Source organism: Anabrus simplex, chromosome 3 (genome assembly GCF_040414725.1).
Source record: "Anabrus simplex isolate iqAnaSimp1 chromosome 3, ASM4041472v1, whole genome shotgun sequence".
NCBI classification, from domain to species: Eukaryota; Metazoa; Arthropoda; class Insecta; order Orthoptera; family Tettigoniidae; genus Anabrus; species Anabrus simplex.
The window spans coordinates 249,787,198-249,812,264 of record NC_090267.1 but is presented as its reverse complement, the minus strand read 5'-3'; the positions used below and the strand labels follow the sequence as shown (position 1 = coordinate 249,812,264).

The 25,067-nt window shown below is 37.4% G+C and overlaps 1 protein-coding gene across 1 annotated transcript in view; it reads right to left on the bottom strand.

Annotated features, from left to right (window-relative positions):
- Positions 1-25,067, bottom strand: part of form3 (formin 3) — a 962,880-nt gene that overhangs the window by 58,799 nt on the left and 879,014 nt on the right. Inside the window, exons 7-15 of the mRNA XM_067142982.2 lie at positions 20,674-21,228; positions 16,101-16,292; positions 13,852-13,913; positions 10,725-10,913; positions 10,541-10,641; positions 7,923-7,993; positions 3,068-3,175; positions 1,044-1,114; positions 793-919 (exon numbers count right to left, since the gene is read on the bottom strand). Of these exons, the coding sequence (XP_066999083.2) occupies positions 793-919; positions 1,044-1,114; positions 3,068-3,175; positions 7,923-7,993; positions 10,541-10,641; positions 10,725-10,913; positions 13,852-13,913; positions 16,101-16,292; positions 20,674-21,228 (1,476 nt within the window). The remainder of the gene's footprint in view (positions 1-792; positions 920-1,043; positions 1,115-3,067; positions 3,176-7,922; positions 7,994-10,540; positions 10,642-10,724; positions 10,914-13,851; positions 13,914-16,100; positions 16,293-20,673; positions 21,229-25,067) is intronic.

The following is a 25,067-nucleotide window of genomic DNA, read 5'->3' as shown; positions in this document are numbered from 1 at the left end:
TAAACAATAGATATGCATACTCCCATAAGATTCAGCCTTGTCCTCCCTCATCCATCAAGTGCAATCTGCGTGGACAGATATTTCATGGTAGAATTGGCTTGTTCAGTAATCAGAAGTGCAAGCACAAACAGCATTCAATGCAAATGGATTGTAAGCAGAAGAAACTGCGTACTCAGAAACATGTAACAGCTGATGATGACATAAGATAGGAGATCCAAGCATATATTGATACAGAGTCTGTGTTCCAAAAAAGTCATAGTAGAGTGAAGTATGAGGGTGTCATGTTGGAACAAACACTTCTTTATGTAAACATAGGAATAATATATCGCATCATATAACAGAAGCTTCCCCATTATTCATTCACCTTGTATGTGTCTAGTATCCTAATCTATTAGCAAGTTCAGTGACTTTATAATTAACATGAAAAATAAATATTGGATAGAATTATGATTCTTTATGAACATTTTTGACATGCTACTGCAAATGTTTCTCTGGACAGCAAAGGACATCCAAGACAATCACCAACAGCATCACAATTCTTTAAATTTGCCTCTATTTCTTTCCCCTTCTCTTCATTTATATGTATTAAGTAAACATGCATGTATAGTAAATATTGTTCCAACAACTGAAACATTTCACCATTTGTTTCACTCTCTTTGGCTGGCAGTACTGTGGAAGTGAACACAGAAGTAGCACTGCTCTCTCTCTCTTTCTCTCCTGTTCCCATTTCCCTGTAAAGCCAGCACTCAACAAAACTCATGCGTACAGTTAGCATATAAACAGATACAATACCTGCAAGAATTCTCCCATCTGTGCCTTGATTTCTTTTTCTGTCGTTGGCAAATCAATCTGCTTACGGACTTTCTTGATCCGTGAGTCAAGGGCATTGATTTCATTCTGCAGTTGTTCAACAGTAGTTCTGAAGCAGAAATGATAATATAAATGTTCTTTGCCTCCTCATCAAGAGAAATGATGTACAACTCAAGTAGCTTTACTGCAAATTATTTTTTTTAAAAGAGAAAAACAATGCAGGAAATTCTTACTTTGTTGCATCTTCCAAGACTGTCATTTCCTCAGGAAAGGTCAGAAGGTCTTTTCTTTTCTTCTCTGCTTGCTGGAATAAAAATAGCCACAAATATTAACTAGACTGTTTCAACAGTTAAGTATCCATTTAATATTCACTTGAGTCTAGCTATTTGTATCTCAATATTTCACTGCAGAAATTAAGCCTTGCCTTTTCATACATACTACCAGTATAAACCCATTGTTGATAATATGAATAAAGGTAAGGTAAGGGTGTATTCTGCCCAAAGGCAGGTCTGAACCTCCGCAGAGGTGTGCCTGAGCCAGAGTTTACGTACGGCAGGGTGGCCAGTTCCTTTGTGCTCCTCCATTCCCTTACTCTTCCCCCCTGCCAACGGTGCGTGGCGACCCATCCACTTCTTGACCACACCCAATGTTGCCTAACTTTGGAGATCTCACGGGATCCGATGTTTCAACATGGCTATAGCCGTAGGTATAGAATATCTGTGGAGGCAGCTGTGTCAGAGGATTCCATAGCTTATACCATTTTTCCATCTCTTCTACTAATAAATTTTAAATAAATAAAATATTTTCTTGGTACTGAAAGAAATGTCTTCAGAATGATCTCCTTACAATTAAATTTCTTATACTACCCAAGTTATTTCAAAGAGCAAGCATGCATTCTTTCGTTAACTTGTATTCATTCATCTTGAATGTAAAGTTCATTTTTAAGATGCTTAATATTTATAATTGTGCACTGGAAACCATACTAAAATCAGAAATACATAGTCATATTTTCTTATGGAATTAGATTATACACAGTGTTTTGAGCAGCTTGAATAAGAAACTAAGGTTCTTAGTGCAAAACAATGTTTTCTTAGATGGATATTTAAAGCTTAGGCATTTGGAAAACCTTATTTGAAAGCTAAATTTCTATGCAGCAATCTTTTATACAAAATATTAAACTTATTTCCTCATTACTAGCAACATTGAATTCATGTTTGCAGCTTTGTTCAAGGATCAACCTTATGGATGACACTTCAATCTAATTACCGGTATTCATAATTCTGACCCAACACTTCTTTTTCCTATGTTGGGTATAATCATGTCTTGTGAATTTTGGTATAGTTTCCTGTGCACTTTCATGTATGATAAGTAAGGCATAGTGTTATATTGATAGTCCTATATGATTTAAAATTAATTAGGTACTCGCAGTACTGTACCGTACCTTAATTAAGGCCACGGCCGCTTCCTTCCCACTCTTAGCCCCTTCCTCCCTCATCGTCGCCATAAGACCTATTCGTGTCGGTGCTATGTAAAGCAAATAACAATAACAACAACAACAACGGTACTCGCAGTACATTACATTCCTGTTTGATACATCAATATCCAGGAATTATTTATAGACATTTCTAATTATATCTTCCGATAAAATGTTCATCGACAAAGCTATGAGGTCATCAGGTTAGAAAATAACAATGAAAAATAGTGGCTGAACTTTGTTGCTTTGAGCAAAATATTCATTTCTAATCAGTGACTGTCATCTTTCAGGATGTCAAGACTAAAATGTTGGATGCTTGACCCTGTCTGCTACCTTCAAGGTTGCAAATGATACAGGATCAACTATTTCATGGACATGAATGCACACACAATAGTACATGGCATTGTCAACTTGGACACTTCTTCCTGAGAATTCTTCATCTTGTTGAAAGTATAATGGAAATAATAATAAATAATGACAGAGATATTTATAGAGTTAGCCACAATTTCATATTACCTACTCTGTAAGTGGACAAACACACATATACGCAACTAATTTATGCAAGAGCCTTACATATATGTTAATTTAGTTTGATTTCACTAGTTAAAAATATTCTGTAATGCATAATGAAAGCATTCTGAAAAGCAAAATTCTGTCAAAGAAAGAATACAAGGACCACTACATGAGGATTTCAATAATATGCAAAATTCTTATTCATGAATAACTTTAAAAATTGTACTAGTTTCCTATAGTAAAGCTAAGAGAATATCTCTCAGAACTTACCATTGCCACATAATGGATAAGGTTCATGCCAGGTTTGTTGGCTCTGATGTCAGTCAATTTTTGGAGTGAACTGAGCTTCACACCTGCAGCATTGCCAGCATACCCTCCCTGTAAACAGACAGATTCATTCCACTTCAGTAAATATGTGACTGGTCCTAACTAAGTTGTATATACAGAATAATATTTATACAGAAAATGTTCCTGCTAAATTATAAAAGAAAGAAAGAAAGAAAGAAAGAGAAAGAAAGAAAGAAAGAAAGAAAGAAATCAATCAATCAATCAATCAATCAATCAATCAAGCAATCAATCAATCAATCAATCAATCAATCAATCAATCAATCAATCAATCAATCAATCAATCAATCAATCAATCAATCAATCAATCAATCAATCAGTCAGTCAGTCAGTCAATCCTGATCTGCATTTAGGGCAGTCACCCAGGTGACAGATTCCCTATCTGCTGTTTCCCTAGCCTACTCATCTTTTCACTGACTTCTTATTTAACTTATTTAGTTATTTTTCTACCAATCACATTTTTAATTTACAAATCATCATCACCATCATCATCATCATCTCAGAGTCATTTATTCATTGAATGAATGTCTTTTGGAATATCAATTGTGTCTTCTCAAGGGGCTGATTAGTCCAACTTTAGAGCCGCAGACTCTATTACAGTGACAGCACACACTTGTTGTAGCAGCAGAGGGTTATAAGAGAGCACCATTCTTCATTCATGCTTGTTCTTTCCTGAGATTCCATTTCTCAGATTCTAATCTCCCTCTATCCTGTTAAAAAAAATTTACTGCATCACATACAATTTGGCGCCATTTTGACTTATCATTGGCTATAGTTTCCCAATTTCTGCAAGAGTGGCTGGTGGTGATACTGCATATGTTGGCAACTATCCAGCTAACCCAAGCGGGTTGCAACGCTGTTAAAGTGAAGGTCAGGGAAGGTAGTCAGTAGCTTGCAAGAGTGAAGATGCTTACTACAGGGGAACGAGCATTCTTAGTCAAGTGAGTTTTCTGGAAAAGTGACAAATACATGGACGCAGTGAAAAGAATGCAAATAGTTTTCCAACTCAGCTGTACTGCATTGTGAAATTGAATAAATAAATTTCATAGTTGCGGTGCTATATTCAATGCTCCGATGAGCGATAAACCACAAATTTTGATGGAAGAGAAACTTTTTAAAATATTTTGATCAGGCTTCTTAAAGGTTTGTCTAAATCCATATGGAAATTGACACTGCAGACTGGTGTATCTCTCTTCACAGCACATACAGCAACAAGACAAAAGCCAAATCTTTATCTGTAAACATTTTCTGTCATTCAGGAATTGAAGTTGGTAGACTACAAAGAAGATTTTTTTAAATTGGGAGTGGTCTCAGTGGTTTGTAAATCATCATGGAAGGGAACTTAGACAAAATTTCTTTTAGCAACAAAGCTTGGTTTCATTTAACTGGTTACATAAACAGTCAAAATATCCGACCCTGGTCTTCTGAAAATCCACATGCAATTTATGAATCTCAGCTTCATTCTCCAAAGATTGCTGTGCTTACATAAAAAAAATATTGGGCTAATATTCTTAACAGTACAGTAGACTCAGAATTTTAATGTAATGAAATCTTGCACACATTCATTGTGGAACTGAATGAAACAGAAATGATGGATTCGTTCTTCCAACAAGATGGAGCCACAGCTCATACCTCCAGTCCCTCAATGCAATTTTTAAGTGATAATTTCAGGAAGCGAATAATTTCACAAGGGCTCTGTCCACCATATAGTCCCAATTTGTCACCACCTGACTTTTGTTTCTTGGGTGCTGCCAAATCCTCCTCAGTTTACTAGTCCACTCCCAGAAAAATTGAAAATTAAAAGTAGCCATAACAAATTTTATGAAATCATGCATAGCGAACACTGGTGAAAGATTTTTTTAAAGTGGAAATGCATTGCTCTCTGCTTGGAACTTCATGGCAAACATTTTGAATATTTGCTGTGAACCTAGTAAGTGTGCAATGGTCATTAGGTTTACAATTCACTCCTTTTCAAGTTGCTTTGTTATCTATATGTAACTGAGCAAGTGGTTGTGTGGTTTGGATTATGTAGCTGTCAGCTTGTATTTGGGAGATAGTGGGTTTGAACACCACTGCCAGCGGCTTTAAAGATGGTTCCTTAAAAATATGAAGGTAGATATACCAAAAATGGTAGGAAAATAACTAATCTTAGATAACACATGACATGATCATGATGGTCGTGATTGCAGCAAGTGTAGAGGAATGATAAGAAATTTTCTAACTCCTGAAGGAAGAGGGTGAAGCCTTGAGCCTACACATGCATGAAAGCAAGACCAGAGTGGTGACAGTAAACCAAAACCAATGGCAACCCCCCCATCAATATGAATTGCTAGTGGTTTCTAAGTTAAAGTGAAGCTTATGTATGTAGGATCAAACTCTGGAAGCTTTACACCTGAGATACACTGATGAATTGAGATGGCAAGGATGGATATTGTAAGATTAACAAAAATCTGGAGAGACCATGAAATCACTAGACGAACAGAACTGTGGTTGCTCAGTGATCTCATCTTTTCAGTATTACTCATCCAAAGCAAGGAAGTTAATGCTAAGAAACTAAATATGTTTGAAATATGGTGCTATTACATATCCTATGGTCCAAAAAATGTATAAATGCATCGATCAGCTAGGAACTGAGCGTTCAGAAGAGACTATGTAGCACTGTCAACAAGAATACCTTACGTTATTTTGGCCATATAGAACTTCAAGCTCTAGAAGACAGAGGGCACACTAAATGGTAAGAGACCCAGAGATCGAATTCCTAGATGTTAGTCTACACAGATTTGCTGAATAACTGGTGGCAGTTTTCAAACTGCAGTCCAGGCAGTAAAAGACTGCTGGAGAAGGATTGTTTTGCACGCAGTCGCCACACCTTTGACAAAAGGTATGAAATGAGGAGGAGAACTTGTTTATATTTTACATCCTTGTCTAGAAAGGATAACATTTCTCTCCTTTTTTCTTTGTTTTTTGGTGGATAACATACAATGTAACTATGTAAAATGTAACTATGATTGAACCAAACACTGACTATTCAGCCATTGAGCTAGATTGTTATCTGAAACAGAAGTAAATGATAAAAATCCAAATGTGAGTTTAAACATTTTCAAGGTTTAAAAAATGTCACTGTGTCATTATGTAGCTTGAATACTGATGCAAAGCATGTTCTCTCTTATCTGTCCATTAAGAACACATAATTAATAGCACTTGAATTTCAAAATTACAAATGCAGGATTTCTGATTAAATGAGCAGTACAAATCATTATTTAGGCTTCTATTAATATTTTATGTTTTCTTATATACTGTATATAAATGATATGAGTAAAGAAGTGAAATCAGAGATATGGCTTTTAGCGGATGATGGTATTCTGTATAGAGTAATAAATAAGTTACAAGATTGTGAGAAACTCTAAAATGACCTCAATAATGTTGTGAGATGGACAGTAGGCAATGGTGTGATGATAAATGGGGTTAAAAGTCAGGTTGTGAAATTCACAAATAGGAAAAGTCCTCTCAGTTTTAATTACTGTATTGATGGGGTGAAAGTTCCCTTTGGGGTTCATTGTAAGTACCTAGGTGTTAATACAAAAAAAAGAGCTTCATTCGGGTAATCACATAAATGAAGGGTACACATGGTTATGAGGGTGTTTAGAGGTTGTAGTAAGGATGTAAAGGAGAAGGCATACAAGTCTCTGGTAAGACCCTAACTAGAGTATGGTTCCAGTGTGTGGGACCCTCACCAGGATTACTTGATTCAAAAACTGGAAAGAATCCAAAGAAAAGCAGCTCAATTTGTTTTGGGTGATTTCTGACAAAAGAGTAGTGTTACAAAAATGTTGCAAGGTTTGGGCTGGGAAGACTTGGGAGAAAGGAGACGAGCTGGTCAACTAAATAGTATGTTAATAGTTACAATGTACTGAATTAAGTGGAAAATAAAACAAGAATTGTAACTATTAGTAGTAAGTTCAATATGGGTAAAAACATGAAAACAGTTTTATGCAATAAATGGTATGTTCCGAGCTGTCAGTGGAGAGATAGCGTGGAATGACATTAATAGACGAATAAGTTTGAGTGGTGTCTTTAAAAGTATGAAAGATCACAGTATGAAGATAAAGTTGGAACTCATGAAGACAAATTGGGGAAAATATTTGTTTAAAGGAAGGGGAGTTAGGGATTGGAATAACTTACCAAGAGAGATGTTCAATTAATTTCCAATTTCTTTGCAATCGTTTAAAAAAAAAGCTAGGAAAATAACAGATAGGGAATCTACCACCTGAATGAAATAAGTTTCATAATGATAGATCTGTGTTGAACTGTGATTACAATAGAGTAAATTAATGTATTATTTGGATCCACCTTTTCAATACAAAATGTAAATAGTTTAAATTACATAAATGATTAGGGACTAGTTTCGACCTAGTAATACGTCATCGTCAACCTAAAGCAAAATTTGTGTTTTAATTTTGCTTTAGGCTGACGATGACCTATTACTAGGTTGAAACTTGTCCCTAATCATTTACGTAATTTAAACTATTTACATTTTTCTTGAAAAGGTGGACCCAAATAATACATTAATTTACTCTATTATAATCTATCACCTGGGTGACTGCCCTAAATGCAGATCAGGATTGATTGATTGATTGATTGATTGATTGATTGATTGATTGATTGATTGATTGATTGATTGATTGATTGATTGATTGATTGATTGATTGATTGATTGGATTGATTGATCGAGAGACATGAACAGTGCAGTAAAATAGTTTGATAGTTTTAGTACACTTACGGAATTGAGGAAATTTCCAGCAACAAGAACCATGTAGAGGACCTCTTGCAGTGGCTTATTTGTCATAAGGTCTGAAAGAGAAGAAAGCAACTAGGTTAAAAATAAGTTCTTTCTTTGGTGCAAATAACTGACCTAATAAGCTATGTACATCTAGTTTTTTGACTGTAGTGTAACTTAATAGATGTTTTTTTAGGTTTTTAATGTAACTTAATTGCCTTTAGTTTCAATGGTATCCTCTCAGAGTTGACTGCAAAAGATACTGATGGTTGGTCAAAAGATGCCTCAGTAACATAGTCACTGATAAAGAGGCATCATGAAAGTCAATTTAATTTAGGTAATAGGTGAAATATAGCTAACATGAAATAGAAGAATATTTGAAATATACAACATTCCCAACAATGACAATCTTCTACCCTTTAGTGAAGAATAAATAAGTCTAGCTATTTTTGCCTTTCAATTAATTTAAAAGAATGATAAGGTGGTTTTCTCATTTAATTTGTAGAGATTCAGGTTCAACAGCTTGCAATGAGAATCAGGTTTACAGGCAGTCCCTGTGATGAATGGTGTGGAGGTTTTGCTTATGTTCATGCATTCCAGTGGGCTTAGCAGATGAATATGCAAGAGCACCTTCTGTCTTAATGATGAAAGTAACAGAAAACTACCTCATTTCCTCAGTATACTGTACTTTGTCATTGATAACCAGGCCAGTGGTGGCCCGTGGTCTCTCAGGTCCGGAAGGGGGGGGACAGAACACTGTAATTTTTCGCCCAACTGTTTCTTTGCTATTGACCAGTACCTCCACACTCAAAGTCTTCCGTGTGAAAATAAACTAATTCACTGCTGCCAACCCTCACAAAATGTGGGGTCCAAGCCAGATGCCCAATTTGAATCAAAATTGCTTGTCTCAAATGTTACATATCAATATAATTATTTATTATTTTTCTTCTTAAAATATAAATAATAGGGCAAACAAAGTCATAAATGATTATTTAATTTTATTGCATGCAACCACAGAGATTTGGCTGGCGCATGCTTGTATAGGGGTTGGCGAGGGCATCTTTACTGCTATGCTGCTACTGACTCTGCCCAAGTGAAAGCCTCTTCCCGTATCCTTCCTCCCCTCGAAACCATCCACTTGAGTGCTTCTCCCTTACATCTCAACCCCCTCACCCATACTATATCCTCAGATGGAAGCTCGAGAGGCCATGCCTTATCTTCAACCTGAAAACATTTACCAGTGCACATGTAATTTTGATATCGCCGAACAGTCTTCCTTACTGATGAGAGTTTTGAGTTTTACAATGAAAAGTTTCTTAGCATTATTCGAGTCCAATATTTGACTTCAAATGTTGAGAGAAAATAAAAAAAACCTTTTCATTCTCTAGGGAGGACACCATCTGGAAGTCCTTAAGGGCTGGTCGCTACTGAACTAGGCTATCTATGAAAGCTGATAGTGGAGCAAGTGAAAATTTGACAAACCTCTGGGCTGAGGACACAGTAAGGTTACATTGCTTTTCAAGTGTAATTTGTATGCAGGTACACTGATACATGGTGCAAACAGTAGACCTTAAGCTAATAAATGATAGTCATATTTATTAAGCTAATTCAACTTTTCTATCTCTAACTCTTCTCGGAGTTTCAAAATTTTTCAGCCAATAGAAAAGGAGAACTTTGGCTCTAAATCGTAGCCTTCATCTGTGAAAAATATATTAGAAAGCCAGTAAGTGCCCTTCAGCTCAATTTAAAGGATCGTATTCTCAGACCTTATCCCCATGGTATCCCCTGCCTGTTGTAGGAGGCGACTAAAAGGGATCCCAGGGCCTCTCGACTTGGGAGCGTGGGTTGGCAACCTTGGGTCCCTTCTGGCATGGCTTCCACTTACTTGTGCTAGGCTCCTCACTTTCATCTATCCTATCCGACCTCCCTTGGTCAACTCTTGTTCTTTTCTGACCCCGATGGTGTTAAAGTATTTGAAGCATGAGGAGTATTTCATTTTCATGCTGTTTTGTAACACTTGTATTTCTTTGGCTGATACCTTCATTTTACAAAGTGTTGGATCCCTTCCATTTTTTCTCTCTGATTAGTGTTACACAGAGGATGGTTGCTTAGTTTTATTTCCTCTTAAAACAATAATCACCAGCACTAGCACCACCTCAATCCTTGTATACTGAAACCTCCGAATTCAGTATATGATCTTGTATCTCTTTTAGGCTGTCACAAGAATAATATGTGTTAGTCTATCATTACCTGCATTCAACTTTATCTTTGTTTCTTTCTATGTTTATCTGACTTTAAGTTACCCTACAGTTTCCACATCTGTCAAGATCACTCCTCAGTGACAGTTGAAACCACCCTACTGATGAAGCTTCAAGTGGGTGTATCATCATCAGGGGCTGAGAAGAAATAAATGGAGAAGAACTGTAACTGATGAGGACAGTCAGTCTATATCATGACAGTGTATGGAGATGTAAAAAATATCCTTCTTTTGTGTTTTCATGTTTGTCTTTACCTCTTCTTTCTGCTGCTCCTACTTCTCACACTGACCTGTCATTTTGTTTATATTTGTTTCTCTATATTTCTATACAATCACAATAAAAACCAAACATAAGATACATTACCTTCCCCAGCAACAATCATGGCATTTATGCTTGGTTCCAGGTAGCCCATGTTAGCTGCGAACTCCTCCTTTAATAACATACTTTCGATACGGAGCTTGTAACTGAAACATACAACATTCTTTAGAATAGTTATCTGTCCTTATATTATAATGGTAATGAAAACAAATATTTGGCACATACTTACTTTGGCACTTCTATAAGCTGCAGGAGGAACTTCTCAGCATTGCCCAATTTTGATTTATCTCCATCAAATGCCCTCAACATTTCCAACTCATCAACTTCTGGCAGGATCTTCAAAAGCCCTCTTAATTTTTCTGCACCTATATCGTCATGCTCTCCATTACGAATGAGTTGAATTATATCTTCATTACAGCTGAAGAAAGTCAAATAGATCATAGTTATTGTACCATTATAAATTCTGAAGTAATATGAAAAATAGTGCAACTCTAAGATCATTCTGAGGAAATTGATATTGTATCAAAATGATATTTAGTTTTAAGAACCTTAACCCATTTCTAATTCTTTCATTTTTAGATCATTATAACAGCTGTGCTTTATATTGATCATATTTGCTTGCATCACAAGAAATGTAATTATTAATTTACTTGGTACTCATGAAGGTATCAAGTAAGTAACATGCAACCAACTTTTTACCAAAACTTAAATATTCACATTTTGTCTGTATAGGGGAGATCTGAAAATTATTTATTTTTACTAGTCTAGTATCAGTTTTTGTGGACCCAGTTCATTGTAATGTCTAACCAGAATAATGAGTAGCATCACAAGGAAAATTAATTATCTTAGGACATATTTCCTGACTGTTGGCATCATTTGGTGTCCAAATATAGGTCTAAATACTGTCCGCACACTTTATCTTGATGCATTTGTGTACGGGTTTGAGGAGTAAGGAGGGAGCTGTCCCGGTATCGATAGTGCTGCCTGGTGCTGCCAACTGAATGAAAATTAAATCTGAATTGAATCGAGAATATGATCGATCGATATGAAATTTCTAAACCGTTATCATCTTAAGCCAACAACTATGTCACATACACATTATATAACATTATAAAACATATCTCTCGATGCGAATCTTGTTCCTAGCATGAATTCTAAACTTTGGCTTTGATGTGTAAACAACAACAGTACGAGTACGTAAAGTGTACGCCAGATGTCGCACAACGATGCTTAAGCGATTCATAGTTTGTGTTTCAAAGGTTGCCAGTACGAATCTCGAAGATCGCCGAGGTCGACCGATTCAGCACTAGGATGTAAATGCACCAAGATAAAGTGTGCGGACAGTAGTCTGTTTCAGAAATTTAACAATTCATTACTCTATCATGTCAGTTGCATGAAAAATACAGCTGTGAATTCTTACTGCAAGAAATAATTCAGAAATATCTGGGTTAATATATGCAATACAGCATTGACCACAAGATGTTTCATTTCACTGTCACCCTCATGATTTTGTTTCTTAGCAATATATACCAGTACCAAACGTGAAATTAATATCAGGAAAGGCGAATTCATTGAGGTAAACAAAAGCAGCAAAAGGAAACAAGTGCCTTCTGTTACCTTGAAAGCACAATCATCAATGACAACAGATTGAAAAAGGAGATCAGAAGAAGAATATCACAGGTAAAACAAAGATTTCAGAACAGAAAGATCCTCCTATACAAGAAAATCTAAGTAAAGTAATAAAGAAGAAATGTGTAGAATCCTATGTTTGGAGCACAGTAATGTATGGAAGAGAAACGTGGAGCCTGGGTGTATAGAAAATATGGTTCTGGAGGAATGACAAGGAAAAATTGAGCTGAAAAGAAGTATAATGTGGAAGTACTGTTTTTTTCTTTTGCTAGTGGCTTTACATCGCACTGACACAGATAGGTCTTATGGCGACGATGGGATAGGAAAGGCCTAGGAGTTGGAAGGAAGTGGTTATGATCTGGTGTGAAAATGGAAAACCATGGAAATCCATATTCAGGGCTACGACAGTGGGATTCAAACCCACTGTCTCCCGGATACAAGCTCACAGCCACGCGCTCCTAACCGCATGGCCAACTCGCCTGGTGTGGAAGTACTTAAGAAGAATAATGAGAAAAGAGATTGATACAGTAAATTGAAAAAAAAAGGGGCAAATTTAAACAAACACAATCCTTTCATCTCATACTACTTTGAAAATAAGTTATTGGGAAGGAAGAGAGGAATAAAGGACAGAAGAGAGGAAAAAAAGGAAAAAAAGGAAAAAAAGGAAGGATGGAAGGAAGGAAGGAAGATAGGCAAGACTGTTATACCTAAGTGAAGGAGGTCGTGAGGACAATGGGTTGCAGTGCCTATTAAGAGATGAAAGTCCTGAAAATGGGAAGTGTTATTATAAGAAAAGATCTTCATTGGGATAATCAAATAAATTTGATTGTAAATAATGGATACAGATCTCTGCACGTGGTTATGAGGGTGTTTAGGGGTTGAAGTAAGGATGTAAAGGAGAGGGCATATAAGTCTGTGGTAAGACTCCATCTAGAGTATGGTTCCAATGTATGGGACCCTCACCAGGATTACTTGATTCAAGAACCGGAAAAAATCTAAAGAACAGCAGCTCGCTTTGTTCTGGGTGATTTTCGACAAAAGAGTAAAGTTACAAAAATGTTGAAAACTTTGGGCTGGGAAGACTTGAGAGAAAGAACACGAGCTGCTTGACTAAGTGGTATGTTTTGAGCTGTCAGTGGAGATATGATGTGGAATGACATTAGTAGATGAATAAGTTTGAGTGGTGTCTTTCAAAGTATGGAAGATCACAGTATGAAGATAGAGTTGAATTCAAGAGGACAAATTGGGAAAAATATTTGTTTATAGGAAGGGGAGTTAAGGATTGGAATAACTTAAAGCTCCAATTTCTTTGAAATCATTTAAGAAAAGGCTAGGAAAACAACAGATAGGGAATCTGCCACTTGGGCAACTGCCCTAAATACAGATCGGTAGTGATTGATTGTTGTCATTCACTGAAATAATAGAGATTTTAGTTGGAGAAATCAACTGAAATTAACAGACTCAGAAAGAAGGAAAATCTACTTTGTGGTACAGGACTTTTACTTGGAAGTAGACTGAACTTCTTTTTGAGGACTGATAAACTCACTGTTGGCAGTCTCAATGCAACAACTGCCACCATCACTGCTAGGATTCTGTTTAAAACCAATGTTACTAGAATTTAAACTAACAGCAGATAAGTTAACATGGGGAAATGCAAAATGTACAGACAAGGGTGAAAGAATTTAAAAAAGAAATCATACACTTTGAAAGTTTTTATTTATACATACCTACGGAACTGCTTCAAGAAGATATTCACATTGAGACTTCTCTTACCATCCAGCAATGCAATCTGAAAAATACCATTATTTTGATTTTGAGAGATACCATTTCATTCTTCTATTGAAAACTAAAGTTTAGTTGTAAGTTTTGTGAATATAGTGCCTCAAAAATCCCCTCGCTGCAACCAAATGTTGAGGTCAAATCTTACAAATGCTGGGTCGAGGTCTCATCAGCCCTAATATGGAGGATCTGGGAGAGGAGGTGGGAGAGCCCATTCATGTGAGGATGCAGAGACTGTACTTGTCTCCTCATTCTGTTTCTCTCTGTTCCCACACTGACCTATCGTTGTAAGCATTGGAAAGGAACAAACAAGTGTCATATTGACCTGTGATTGTATTTATCCTTGTTCTTCTGTTGATCTTTCTCCATATACTGATCTGTCATCTTGTTTATCCTATTATGTGCTTTTTTTTTATGAATTTATGTATTCATGTTCCCTCACTCTCTGTATATGACTTGTTTTATCACTTGTATGTTCTCCATCACCCATATTGATATTTTGGGCCCCCTTTTTCCTTCTCTGTCTGTCCTGTGTTCCTAGTGGATTTTATCCATCTATTCTTATTTATCTTTGTCTCAACCTTTTCCCTGTGTGTATCCAGCTTTGTTTTATCCTATACTTTGCACATTAAGATTGAAAATCTGTCAAGATGGCCCTTTGACGAATGTTGAATCTCCTGCTCAAGATGAAACTGAGCAAAATGAATTCGTGAGGGGCTGAGAAGAAATGGATATAGAAGAACTAGGATTGACAAGGAGTGTGTCCTTCTATGTAGATATAGTCCTTGTCCTTTTGTATTTTCATTTTTGTCCTTGTCTCCTCATTGTATTGCTCACTCTTCTCACATTAGCCTGTCTTTATGTGTTCCTATTCATGCTCTGATCTTTCCAAACATGTCTTGATCTGTCACATGTTAGTTCCTTTCCATTTGCAATGATTTCAGAATCTATTGCTGGAGTACGTTCCTTCCTTTTATGTCTTCCCTTTCTTTACCTAATTATCTTATTCCTCCAAAAGTCAGAATTCTTAAGTGGTGGTGGGGGGGTGGTGATGGTTAGTAGAATGCATCCCTAGTACTTCCTCCCTGTCATAGAAGATGACTAAAAGTGGTAAGCTCCAGGGGTTCTCAACTTGGGAAGCATTGGTTGGCAGCCACAGGTCTCCGTTGTCATGACTTACTTGTGTTAGGCATCCCACTTTCAACTTTCCCTCCAAATTCTCTTCTGACTCTGATAGTATTAGTTTGATATTTCTTTCATTTTCACACCTTTATGGCTCTTCTCTTTCTTTTTATTAACACTTTCATTCTTCCTATTTAGAGTTAAAACACTTAAAACAATAAGCTCTATCACCATCATATCTGAACTATTTATTTTTTCCTGCATTCTTTTCATGTTAACAGGAGCATGATTAATGTGGCAGCTTAGCTGCAGTCAGCCAAAGTTCAAATATCAATGGATTCATAATTTCAAAATTTTGGCCAAGAATTCACAGTGTTAGGAAGGGCGTTTGGTCTTAAACCATCAGCCAAAATCCAAAATGAGCTAGGGTGGTTCCAGTGACCCCAAAAATAACTGGGATATGCAAAAGGAAGAATTTATTTAAAATATAATACCCTTTAAACTGAATCAATTACTAAAAGCCAAAACATCAAAATTTTAAAATGTTTTTGAAAAAGAATTCAACCTAAAGCACTAGAACTAAAAACAACAACAGGAATAATATGTCTGATAATTGAACGAAGTCTTAAATTTTAACATTTACTTTGAGCTTTCATTTTTACTTAACAAAGAACTGATAAATGTTTTTAATGCTATCAGCAAAGATGTGAACAAGAATAGTAAGTGAAATGTTTTCATCTAAGGTGAATGATGTGACAGACGCTTTGGCAACTTAATCTCAAGAATGTTCTCTAAAGAACTATGGCAACAAATTTTAATAGTTTTCTGTCAAGCTATCTTTTGGATACGGAATAAATTACTGTGACTCACAGCATGCCCTAGCAGCCATTTCAGCACCTGACATAACTTTGAAAATCATAGAAAGGGCTTTGTGCAGCAGTTTCTCATAAAACAGTCATTATTTAAGGTAAAATAGCTGACATGAGTCATTATAAAAACTAATGGAAGTATATTCTATAAAATTAAATTTGTTCATTATCATTCCAACTTCCATATATTTAATAAGTTCAGTTACCTCAGAAGACTCCTTTCTGCGGCGGTCAGGGTCTTGAGGATCTCGTCCTAGTCGAGGCGATGACTGGGAGCTGGGAGCAGGAGGAGCCTGCTGGCAAAACAATCCCTCCATCTCATCCCAATCCAGATCTGCCATGGGAGAATGCTGATGGCTTCGGGCAACCAAGGACCAAATATTGTGCTTACCCACAACCTGGAAACATTTGTTAAGAAATAATTCACATCTGTTATACTTGTACAATTAAATAACATACACTGTAAAGTAAACAAAGCATTATAACAACTTCTACAAGTTCATCTACTTCATATAAGTACACACTACTGAACAGTTGCTTCAATATTCTTATAAGTTTTATTAGTACGAGTGCTGCGATGATAACGTGTGAACTGATCATGGGACAAAAACCTAAGTATTTAATTTTTTTAAATTATGTGTAATGGAGAACTGTAATGTGAGCTAATTTTATTTGATTTAAACTTCTATGATGGACTTGCTTAAAGTGTTCTGAGCTCGGTAAATTCATGAAGCAGGATGCTACCCTACTTGCACATAGTCCAAGTGAGGATCTCTCCTCTAACGGGTTATGGACCACCGGTGAATTGTATAGTCCTAGCCGCCTGAGCACAAGGAGGGCCATGACTCAGAATATGTCCGAGATGCCCACTCCCATTCCATAGCAACTGGTATCCCGACTCTCAGGACCACTTACTAGGCCACTCAGCCGTTGCCCATGGTTCACAAACTAGGACGTGACTACAGTAACCCACAAACATGATATCTTATTCATAAGTTAGAAGTAACAGACATGAAAGTAGCAAGAATGATCGCTGGTACAAACAGGTGGGAACAATGGCAGGAGGGTACTCGGAATGAGGAGATAAAGGCTAATTTAGGAATGAACTCGATGGATGAAGCTGTACGCATAAACCGGCTTCGGTGGTGGGGTCATGTGAGGCGAATGGAGGAGGATAGGTTACCTAGGAGAATAATGGACTCTGTTATGGAGGGTAAGAGAAGTAGAGGGAGACCAAGACGACGATGGTTAGACTCGGTTTCTAACGATTTAAAGATAAGAGGTATAGAACTAAATGAGGCCACAACACTAGTTGCAAATCGAGGATTGTGGCGACGTTTAGTAAATTCTCAGAGGCTTGCAGACTGAACGCTGAAAGGCATAACAGTCTATAGTGATAATGTATGTATGTATGTATGTATTCTATGATGGAGTGAGTGTTATGACAGGGGAATCGAATGGCTTGCAAGCAAAAGTATATAGGAGTTTGCTCTTCATGCGATTTATATTCGCTACTCTTCACATCATTTGGCCTCAGTTCCACAGCAAAGTTTCTCAAAAATACCACAAGTAAAAATATTTTTTCCCACTCTTCAAGGCATACCAGCTTTCTTTCATTGATCACCAAAACAAACTTCTGTGCTGGATACAGCAACAGAGCTAAGGATGTCCACACATAGCAAAGTAAATGCAATTCAAATCCTAAAATAATTTCTCTTTGGCACACTGAGAGTGAAATTAATACAAGTTTTCACAGAACTAATGAACTGCCCAGATTCAAATGATGCAACCGTCAGAATAGCATGAGGCTACAAAAAAAATGTCTTGGTTTCATTTTGTATTTTATATACTCATTTTAACATGATTCAGTACGGCTCCATGGCTAAGTGGTTAACTTGCTGGCCTTTGGTAAGAGGGGTCCCGGGTTCGATTCCCGGCAGGGTCAGGAATTTAAACCATAATTGGTTAATTCCTCTGACGCGGGGGAGTCAAATCAAAAGATCTGCACCAGACCTCTCCAGAGGCCACATGGCATTTCATTTCAACTTGATTCAGAAAAAGTGAATTATATTCAGTTTTGTATTGCTGGTGTTTCTGAATGTATTTCATTTCTGAGGAACTTACGATACGAGGATAATGTATCAAGTACTTTTTAGTTTGCTGAAAGGACTACAGGATTTGTATCAACTCTCAAATGCCTTGATTTGAAAGGAGAACATTTTGATGTTTCTTAGTACAAATAATCAATATTAAAAAATACTAGACAACATTATAACCAAATTGGAAGTCAGATTTTTTAAGATGTGAAAAACTAGCTTTTCTGAAGTTCCAGGTTCCGGGTTATTTTCTTTTCTTGTAACAATTCCAAAAACAAGTGTCTCTGTGGGATGAAATTTCTTCTGCATGAAACATATTAAGACTTATTTATGATTCAGATCGTCTTTCGACATTAACCTCTGAGAAGGGGGTCCTCCACATACTTCGGGAAAGAGAAACATCGTATGATGTTATTGACTTCTTCATTCTGAAGAAAGAATCGCATGTAAAATTACTGTTTAAGTAAGCCTAATTCTCATATAATGTAGACCTTTAATCATTTGCGCTCAGTCTCATCAGAATATAATGTAAGTGTGTTGTACTTTTCAAATCAATCAATCAATACTGATCTGCATTTAGGGCAGTCGCCCAGGTGGCAGATTCCCTATCTGTTGTTTTCCTAGCCTTTTCCTAAATGATTTCAAAGAAATTGGAAATTTACTGAACATCTCCCTTGGTAAGTTTAGTAATCGATTTTTGTTCTTCAGCTAAAACTTTCAGTGTATCACTGTTATGTGGAACACTAACAGCATTTGCAAGATCATCAATAAATACATTTCTAGGTCCTCTTCTGTTAGACCATTAATGTAAATCACAAAAGATGCAAGTCCATCTGGAGCTGAAATATTAAGCATGAAATGTTAAAAAATGTGTAGATAGCTATGCATGTAAAGTTATTAGCATCTACTTGAACTCTGATACAAATATGTGAATTTAATTTTCTTTTCCCTTGTCTCCCCACCATATGAACCCATGAGCTGCCCCTGAAAATGATCCAGTTCTTTCTTCCTGAATATAAATGTTCTCTGGAAAATACTGCATAATATTTTAAAGTCCTTTTTTGCTGGGATCACCCAAATTAAATCATTTAAACTGTTTTTTTCTCAAAATATGCATTTGTTGAGTTTTCCCTTATATTTGCAAACACACAAGAAGAAAGTTGAAGAATATTATACCTATGGTGAAAATTATTAAATTAGTAGTAGGCCTATTTCTTGTGGAATATTGAAAATTACATACATACGTACATACATCTTTATTATAGACTGATATGCTTTTCAATGTTCAGTCTGCAAGCCTCTGAACATTTACTAAATGACACCACAATCCTGTATTTGTAACTAGCTCTGTGACCTTGTTTAGTTCCCTACCTCATATCTTGAAATAATTAGAAACCGGGACTAACCATCATCGTCTTGGTCTCCCTCTACCACTCTTACCATCCATGGCTGAGTCCATTATTCTCCTAGGTAACCTATCCTCCATTCACCTCATATGACTCCACCACCAAAACCGGTTAATTCATACAGCTTCATCAATCGAGTTCATTCCTAACTTAACCTTTACCTCCTCATTCTAAGTACACTCCTGCCATTGTTTCCACCTGTTTGTACCAGCGATCATTCTTGGTTCTTTCATGTCTATTACTTTTAACTTATGAATAATATATCCTGAGTCCACCTCAAACCAGCTCTCAGATCCAGATAAATGTACCTGACCCTAAGAATCGAATCTGAGGCCCCCCTGTACTCCCAGTACAAGGAAAACTCACTATCCCTAGATTGAGGAGCTATCAAAACTTTACCCAGCCAATTCTTAAAAAGTTTCCTTACCGAGCTCGATAGCTGCAGTCGCTTAAGTGCGGCCAGTATCCAGTATTCGGGAGATAGTAGGTTCGAACCCCACTGTCGGCAGCCCTGAAAATGGTTTTCCGTGGTTTCCCATTTTCACACCAGGCAAATGCTGGGGCTGTACCTTAATTAAGGCCACGGCTGCTTCCTTCCAACTCCTAGGCCTTTCCTGTCCCATCGTCGCCATAAGACCTGTTGGGAAAGTCTCCCTAGGGACAAATAACTGAGGATTTTCCTTTTCCTTAAATTAGCCCTGAATGTTATTAACCTACAAACTATGGACTTCACAGACATCTTCAGTGTTGAGAACTTCGACCAAACCTTCCTGTGACTAACACCAATAGACTCGTCTTTCAAAAAATTGCAGCACGTAAGCATTCTTTGGCCTGTCTTAAATAATTTAATCATCATTTGGACGTCAAAAAATAGTGTGACAGATGAGTGACATTATTACTGGCTTCTCACTTACGTGGCCGAGGTTCTAATCCCAACCAATGTATATGAGATTTAAACATGAAACGTAACTTCACTGTGATTTGGATTTCCCGAAAAATTGGAAAACCCGTGACTATAATAACCATTTTAACATAAAACTACAAACATAAACATAAGCTTAAGAGATACGTTTATTTTTCTTTCGAGTAAACAGCGTATTTTAGAGAAATTAGTAAGCATGAAGTTCCCCATCACGTTACATCGCCAAACTTTGCCATAATCGCTTCGGCAAGAGACAGACCGATTGTTGGTCAACATCTTCCAAAATATTCGGAGCGCAGTAGCTCGCACGTTATTCTATTATTGTTTGGATTCAGATTACAGTGTAACTGCATACCTTGTGATTGGGAATCTTGTTCCAGTTGATGGTTTTCATCTTTGTCCTTGGTGTAGGGGTCTCCTGCTGGGGAAGCAGTTTACCCCCGGCGTCAGGAGGCTCCGGGGTATTGGCCCGTGGGGAGGCAGGGGCATGGAGTAGAGGAGGTGGCAGTGGCGGGCCCCCCATGCTGGGGCTGGGGGCGCCGGCGCTGCCGGTCGGTGCGGGCCCCAGTGGTGGCGGTGGTGGAGGAGGGGGAGGGCCGGGTGCAGGTGGCGGTGGTGGAGGAGGAGGCGGCGGCGAGGTAGCGGGAGTGCCCACAGACTGCTTGCGCGAACCGGGGTCGGGGGCGCTTCCGCGATGTGAGTGGCACGCACAGTGACAGCACAGCTTGGCCTGGAGACTCGGCGAGCGAAGTAGACGACTGGCGTCCTGACGGTTCTCGAGGAGGGTCGCCCGATGGACCAGCGTCTCGGCAGTGTCCCACACGATGTCACTGATTGGCTCTTTGGGATCCACGCGTAACAAGTGTTGGAGGATGCTGAGAAACGGGATTTCCTGAGGAGTCTCTGCCACCTACAAACACACATCACAATACCCTATTACTGTACATCACCTAATGACAAGCAACTCAAACCTTGTTTTAATGTTCTTTCACTTCTTCAAGCATGCCACATCACTGGTATTTCTCTATTACAGATCGCCATTGGAAAATAGTCCTTTACAAGATCAATGGTTCGACAAAACAAATAGCTCAATTACACAACATATAAATTATTAAATACTTTGTTTTCATAACACTGAACACATTCAAATAGTATTTTTATCAAATCCTACCACAAATTGTGATAACTCAGTATCTTATACAGTAGGCATCCAAATGTGTTTGGGTAGGATACTGACAAGAGAGTGTGGACTATCACGCCAAGATGTATCATTTTGCATCAACATGAGCATAATTAAGAAAGTGAAACTATCTGAACGTTTCGTAGTTTTTAATTTGACTTCCGTCAAATGAGACCATACGAAACCCATCGAAGTTGTTGCCGCGAGAATTCACAAAAATCCGCTCCAGAAGCAGAAAATCATAGTGTAGGAAGTGAAATATCCATAGCATTATTAACGAAGATGTTCGGCTTGGATCCCATCCAAGTATCATTGGACGGAGACCGGCAGCAGCTTTATGTTATCAAATAACGGAAACAAGAACAAAAGAGCGGGTTAAATGGGATGTGATTGAAGGTCACTAGAAAATCATCTGCGGAAAAAAATGTGGAGGAAACATGTAACCAGCAAATCATTGAGCTGATGTTCACAGTTCTCCGCAAATCGCTGAGGAGGTTCCTAGAATGAAGAAAAAGAAAAAAAAGGATAATACTCGGCAGCAGTGGGGCGAACGTTATCGCGGGGGTGTAAACATGCATTGACAGTAACTACCGAAGCGGAATTTTGGTGAAATTAGAGATGTGACACTGCAGATTTTTAACAGGCTTCTTTGCAGGTAGCCTATGTTACACTAAGTCGACATATGCAGGTCGTTTATTTACGTCGCATCGACGTCTTATGGCGACGACGGGATAAGAAATGGCTATGAGTAGGAAGGAAGTGACCAGCCCCAGCATTTGCCTGGTGTAAAACTGGGGAAACTACGGAAAACAATCTTCAGGGCTGCCGACAGTAGGGTTCGAAGGAAATTAATTTGCACGATATAATCACCACTATTGACTGGTCCTCGGGAAGTCCCGTTCTTATTCCTTTGAATTACTGATTCTCGAATATGGAAAAGATCACCTCAAAACCTCCTTCAAAAATACTCAAACGTCTAAATTCGGCAAAAGTACCAGCCTCGTTCCCTCCAGACAAGGCGAGTGAAGCGATAGACGATTGACCGGAAAGGTTGAAGAGTTGTTTGAATATAAAACGGTGGATATTTTGAGTAATTTGTAAATATAGTAAGATATTTTATTGTGAATTAGTAAAGAATATAATAGACCCCTACTAATTTTTACTTTTAAACATTTTCTTCAGCTTTTCCCGAATATCTCAGGATGCATAGCGCAGACACAACATTGCGCAGTTTCACCAGTCGATGCTCCAGGGAAATTCTTGTCTCATCCTTTGCCCTTCAACTGATTACCGGCCAGAATTCCACAATCTTTCAACACTACATTTCAAACGGGTTATCAAAAAGAAGTTCGTGAATATTCGAATTTGGAGGCCCTCTTTTTGTATATTCCACAGTCACTGTTGCGATAGCGGTTGTAAAAAAAGACCAATCTTTTCCAGATTGTGTTACGCGTATTCCTCGGACACAGGTAACAAAATGTATAGTTTCTTGTGAATGTTACATTTCACGCATTTTTATTTCTTCCGTTATGCGGTCCAAAAATTATAAAACTCTCTCCAAATTCAACGCACATTTTTAGGACATGTGAAATTAACAGTGTAGATTGTGGTGATTGCTTCTCTGTGAGAAATATGTTTTTGTATTATTACAAGTGAAATCATCATATTGTCTCCCAATTTGACACACACATTCGTTGTACGTAAGAAATTAACTGTATAGCTTTTGTTGACTTCTGATCTACGATAAGGATTTTTTAAATACAACCAATCCTCGGTATTTATATTACCACGATTTTGTTGTCATAAAAGCGGCCAGATTTCAAGTTATTTCAAGGTCTACCTATTCAGAGGACTGTACTGAATTTCGGTCGTAGTGAATAGAATGTTCTTATGTTGCTTTGTCACTGGTATTTAATACTTGAAAGTTAATTTGATCCTAGACAGCTTTATTGAACCTCGTAAAAATGTAGGAACAGAATATGCAGTAATAGTAATAATAATCTACGGCCTTAGCTACCATATTGCATATTGATTAGGCATAATTTAGTTTACCTGCGTGTCAATTTAGAGTTCTGTTTTACTATACCAGATGGCAGAGAAACCGTAATTCTTTTGGGCGACCTATGGCTAAGTTTAATTCATTTTGTCGGGTAAACACCGAATGTGACATCAGGGATCTTTTATATGCCGACATTTCACGACATGGAGTGCCGAATGGACTTTCATTCACCCTTCAAGAATGCCAATACCTCTGCCGGATTTGAACGCGTGATCGTGGGATACGCAGACAGACACTTTACTAATGATCCACAAAAGGAGCTAGAGACTCGATAAAAGTGAAAATGAACTTGGGAACTAACATAGCCGAAAGTTAATATTAAACACAATGTGGATTAATATAAATGAGAACTAACTTGAGTATAGGTCCTACCTACATTTGTGTTTATTGTTTATATATTTGCTTATAGTTGATACTGACGTTACGGGATAGAATTTCCTCTTCGTATCGTTGACATTTTAAATTATGACGTATTAAATGATGTTCGCATATGCCATTTATGCGAAAGTTGTTTAGTAATGACATTTTCTGGAATAGCAAAGGACAAGCAGCAGGCCGTAGTAAGTTAAGAGTCACATGTTGAAAAAGACACTGTAGATAAATCTCAGTTGGCGACTTCACGATCGTGCGTATTAGAAGTACACTTCATTAAAAAAAAAAAAATACAAATTCCATAAGAGCACTTTCAGTGTAACTGTGAGCGGGGCCACTGACCAAGTATAACAACAACAAAATCATAACATATGCAGTGAAATATACGTGTGCAATATACGTGTGCAATATTGAAACATTAAAAAAGGGTTTTACTTAAATATGTAAAATTGAATAATATGTTGAAAAATACCACAATTCATTAAAACCATATTTTTAAATTTTCGGCAACTGTAAAAGCAAATATGCATTAACATACAGATCTTAGCTTTGATCCTAGACAGCTTTATTGAACCTCGTAAAAATGTAGGAATAGAATATGCAGTAATAGTAATAATAATCTACGGCATTCGCTACCATATTCCATATTGATTAGGCATAATTTAGTTTAACTTCGAGTCAATTTCGACGTTCTGTTTTACTATACCAGATGGCAGAGAAACCGTAATTCTTCTGGGAGATGCTACGAATAAATGCATTACAACATTATTATCACAACAGATCCATTATGCACTGTACGGAAGAACTTTACGTTAGGGGCCGCCGTGAGAAAGCTCTTTTCTGCAACCGTCTCTACACATTGACTCAGCAGGACTGTATAACTTGCCCCTGAACGAAGGACCGTGAGATTACCGTAAAGCATTCAGAACTGAAAGACTTACGCCGAAGTAAGAATATCATTAATATTGTAATTTGAACCTAAATATGCATATTTTTAGAACAGTTGTGATCCTGCTGTGGCTTGGTTCACATTCAAAATACTTACGACCTCTTTCGGTGAAGAAAAGATCTGGTAAACCTATCAGAGTAGAAAACCTCTAGGAAGAACGCAAACCATTTTTCAGACTTATCGATGTCT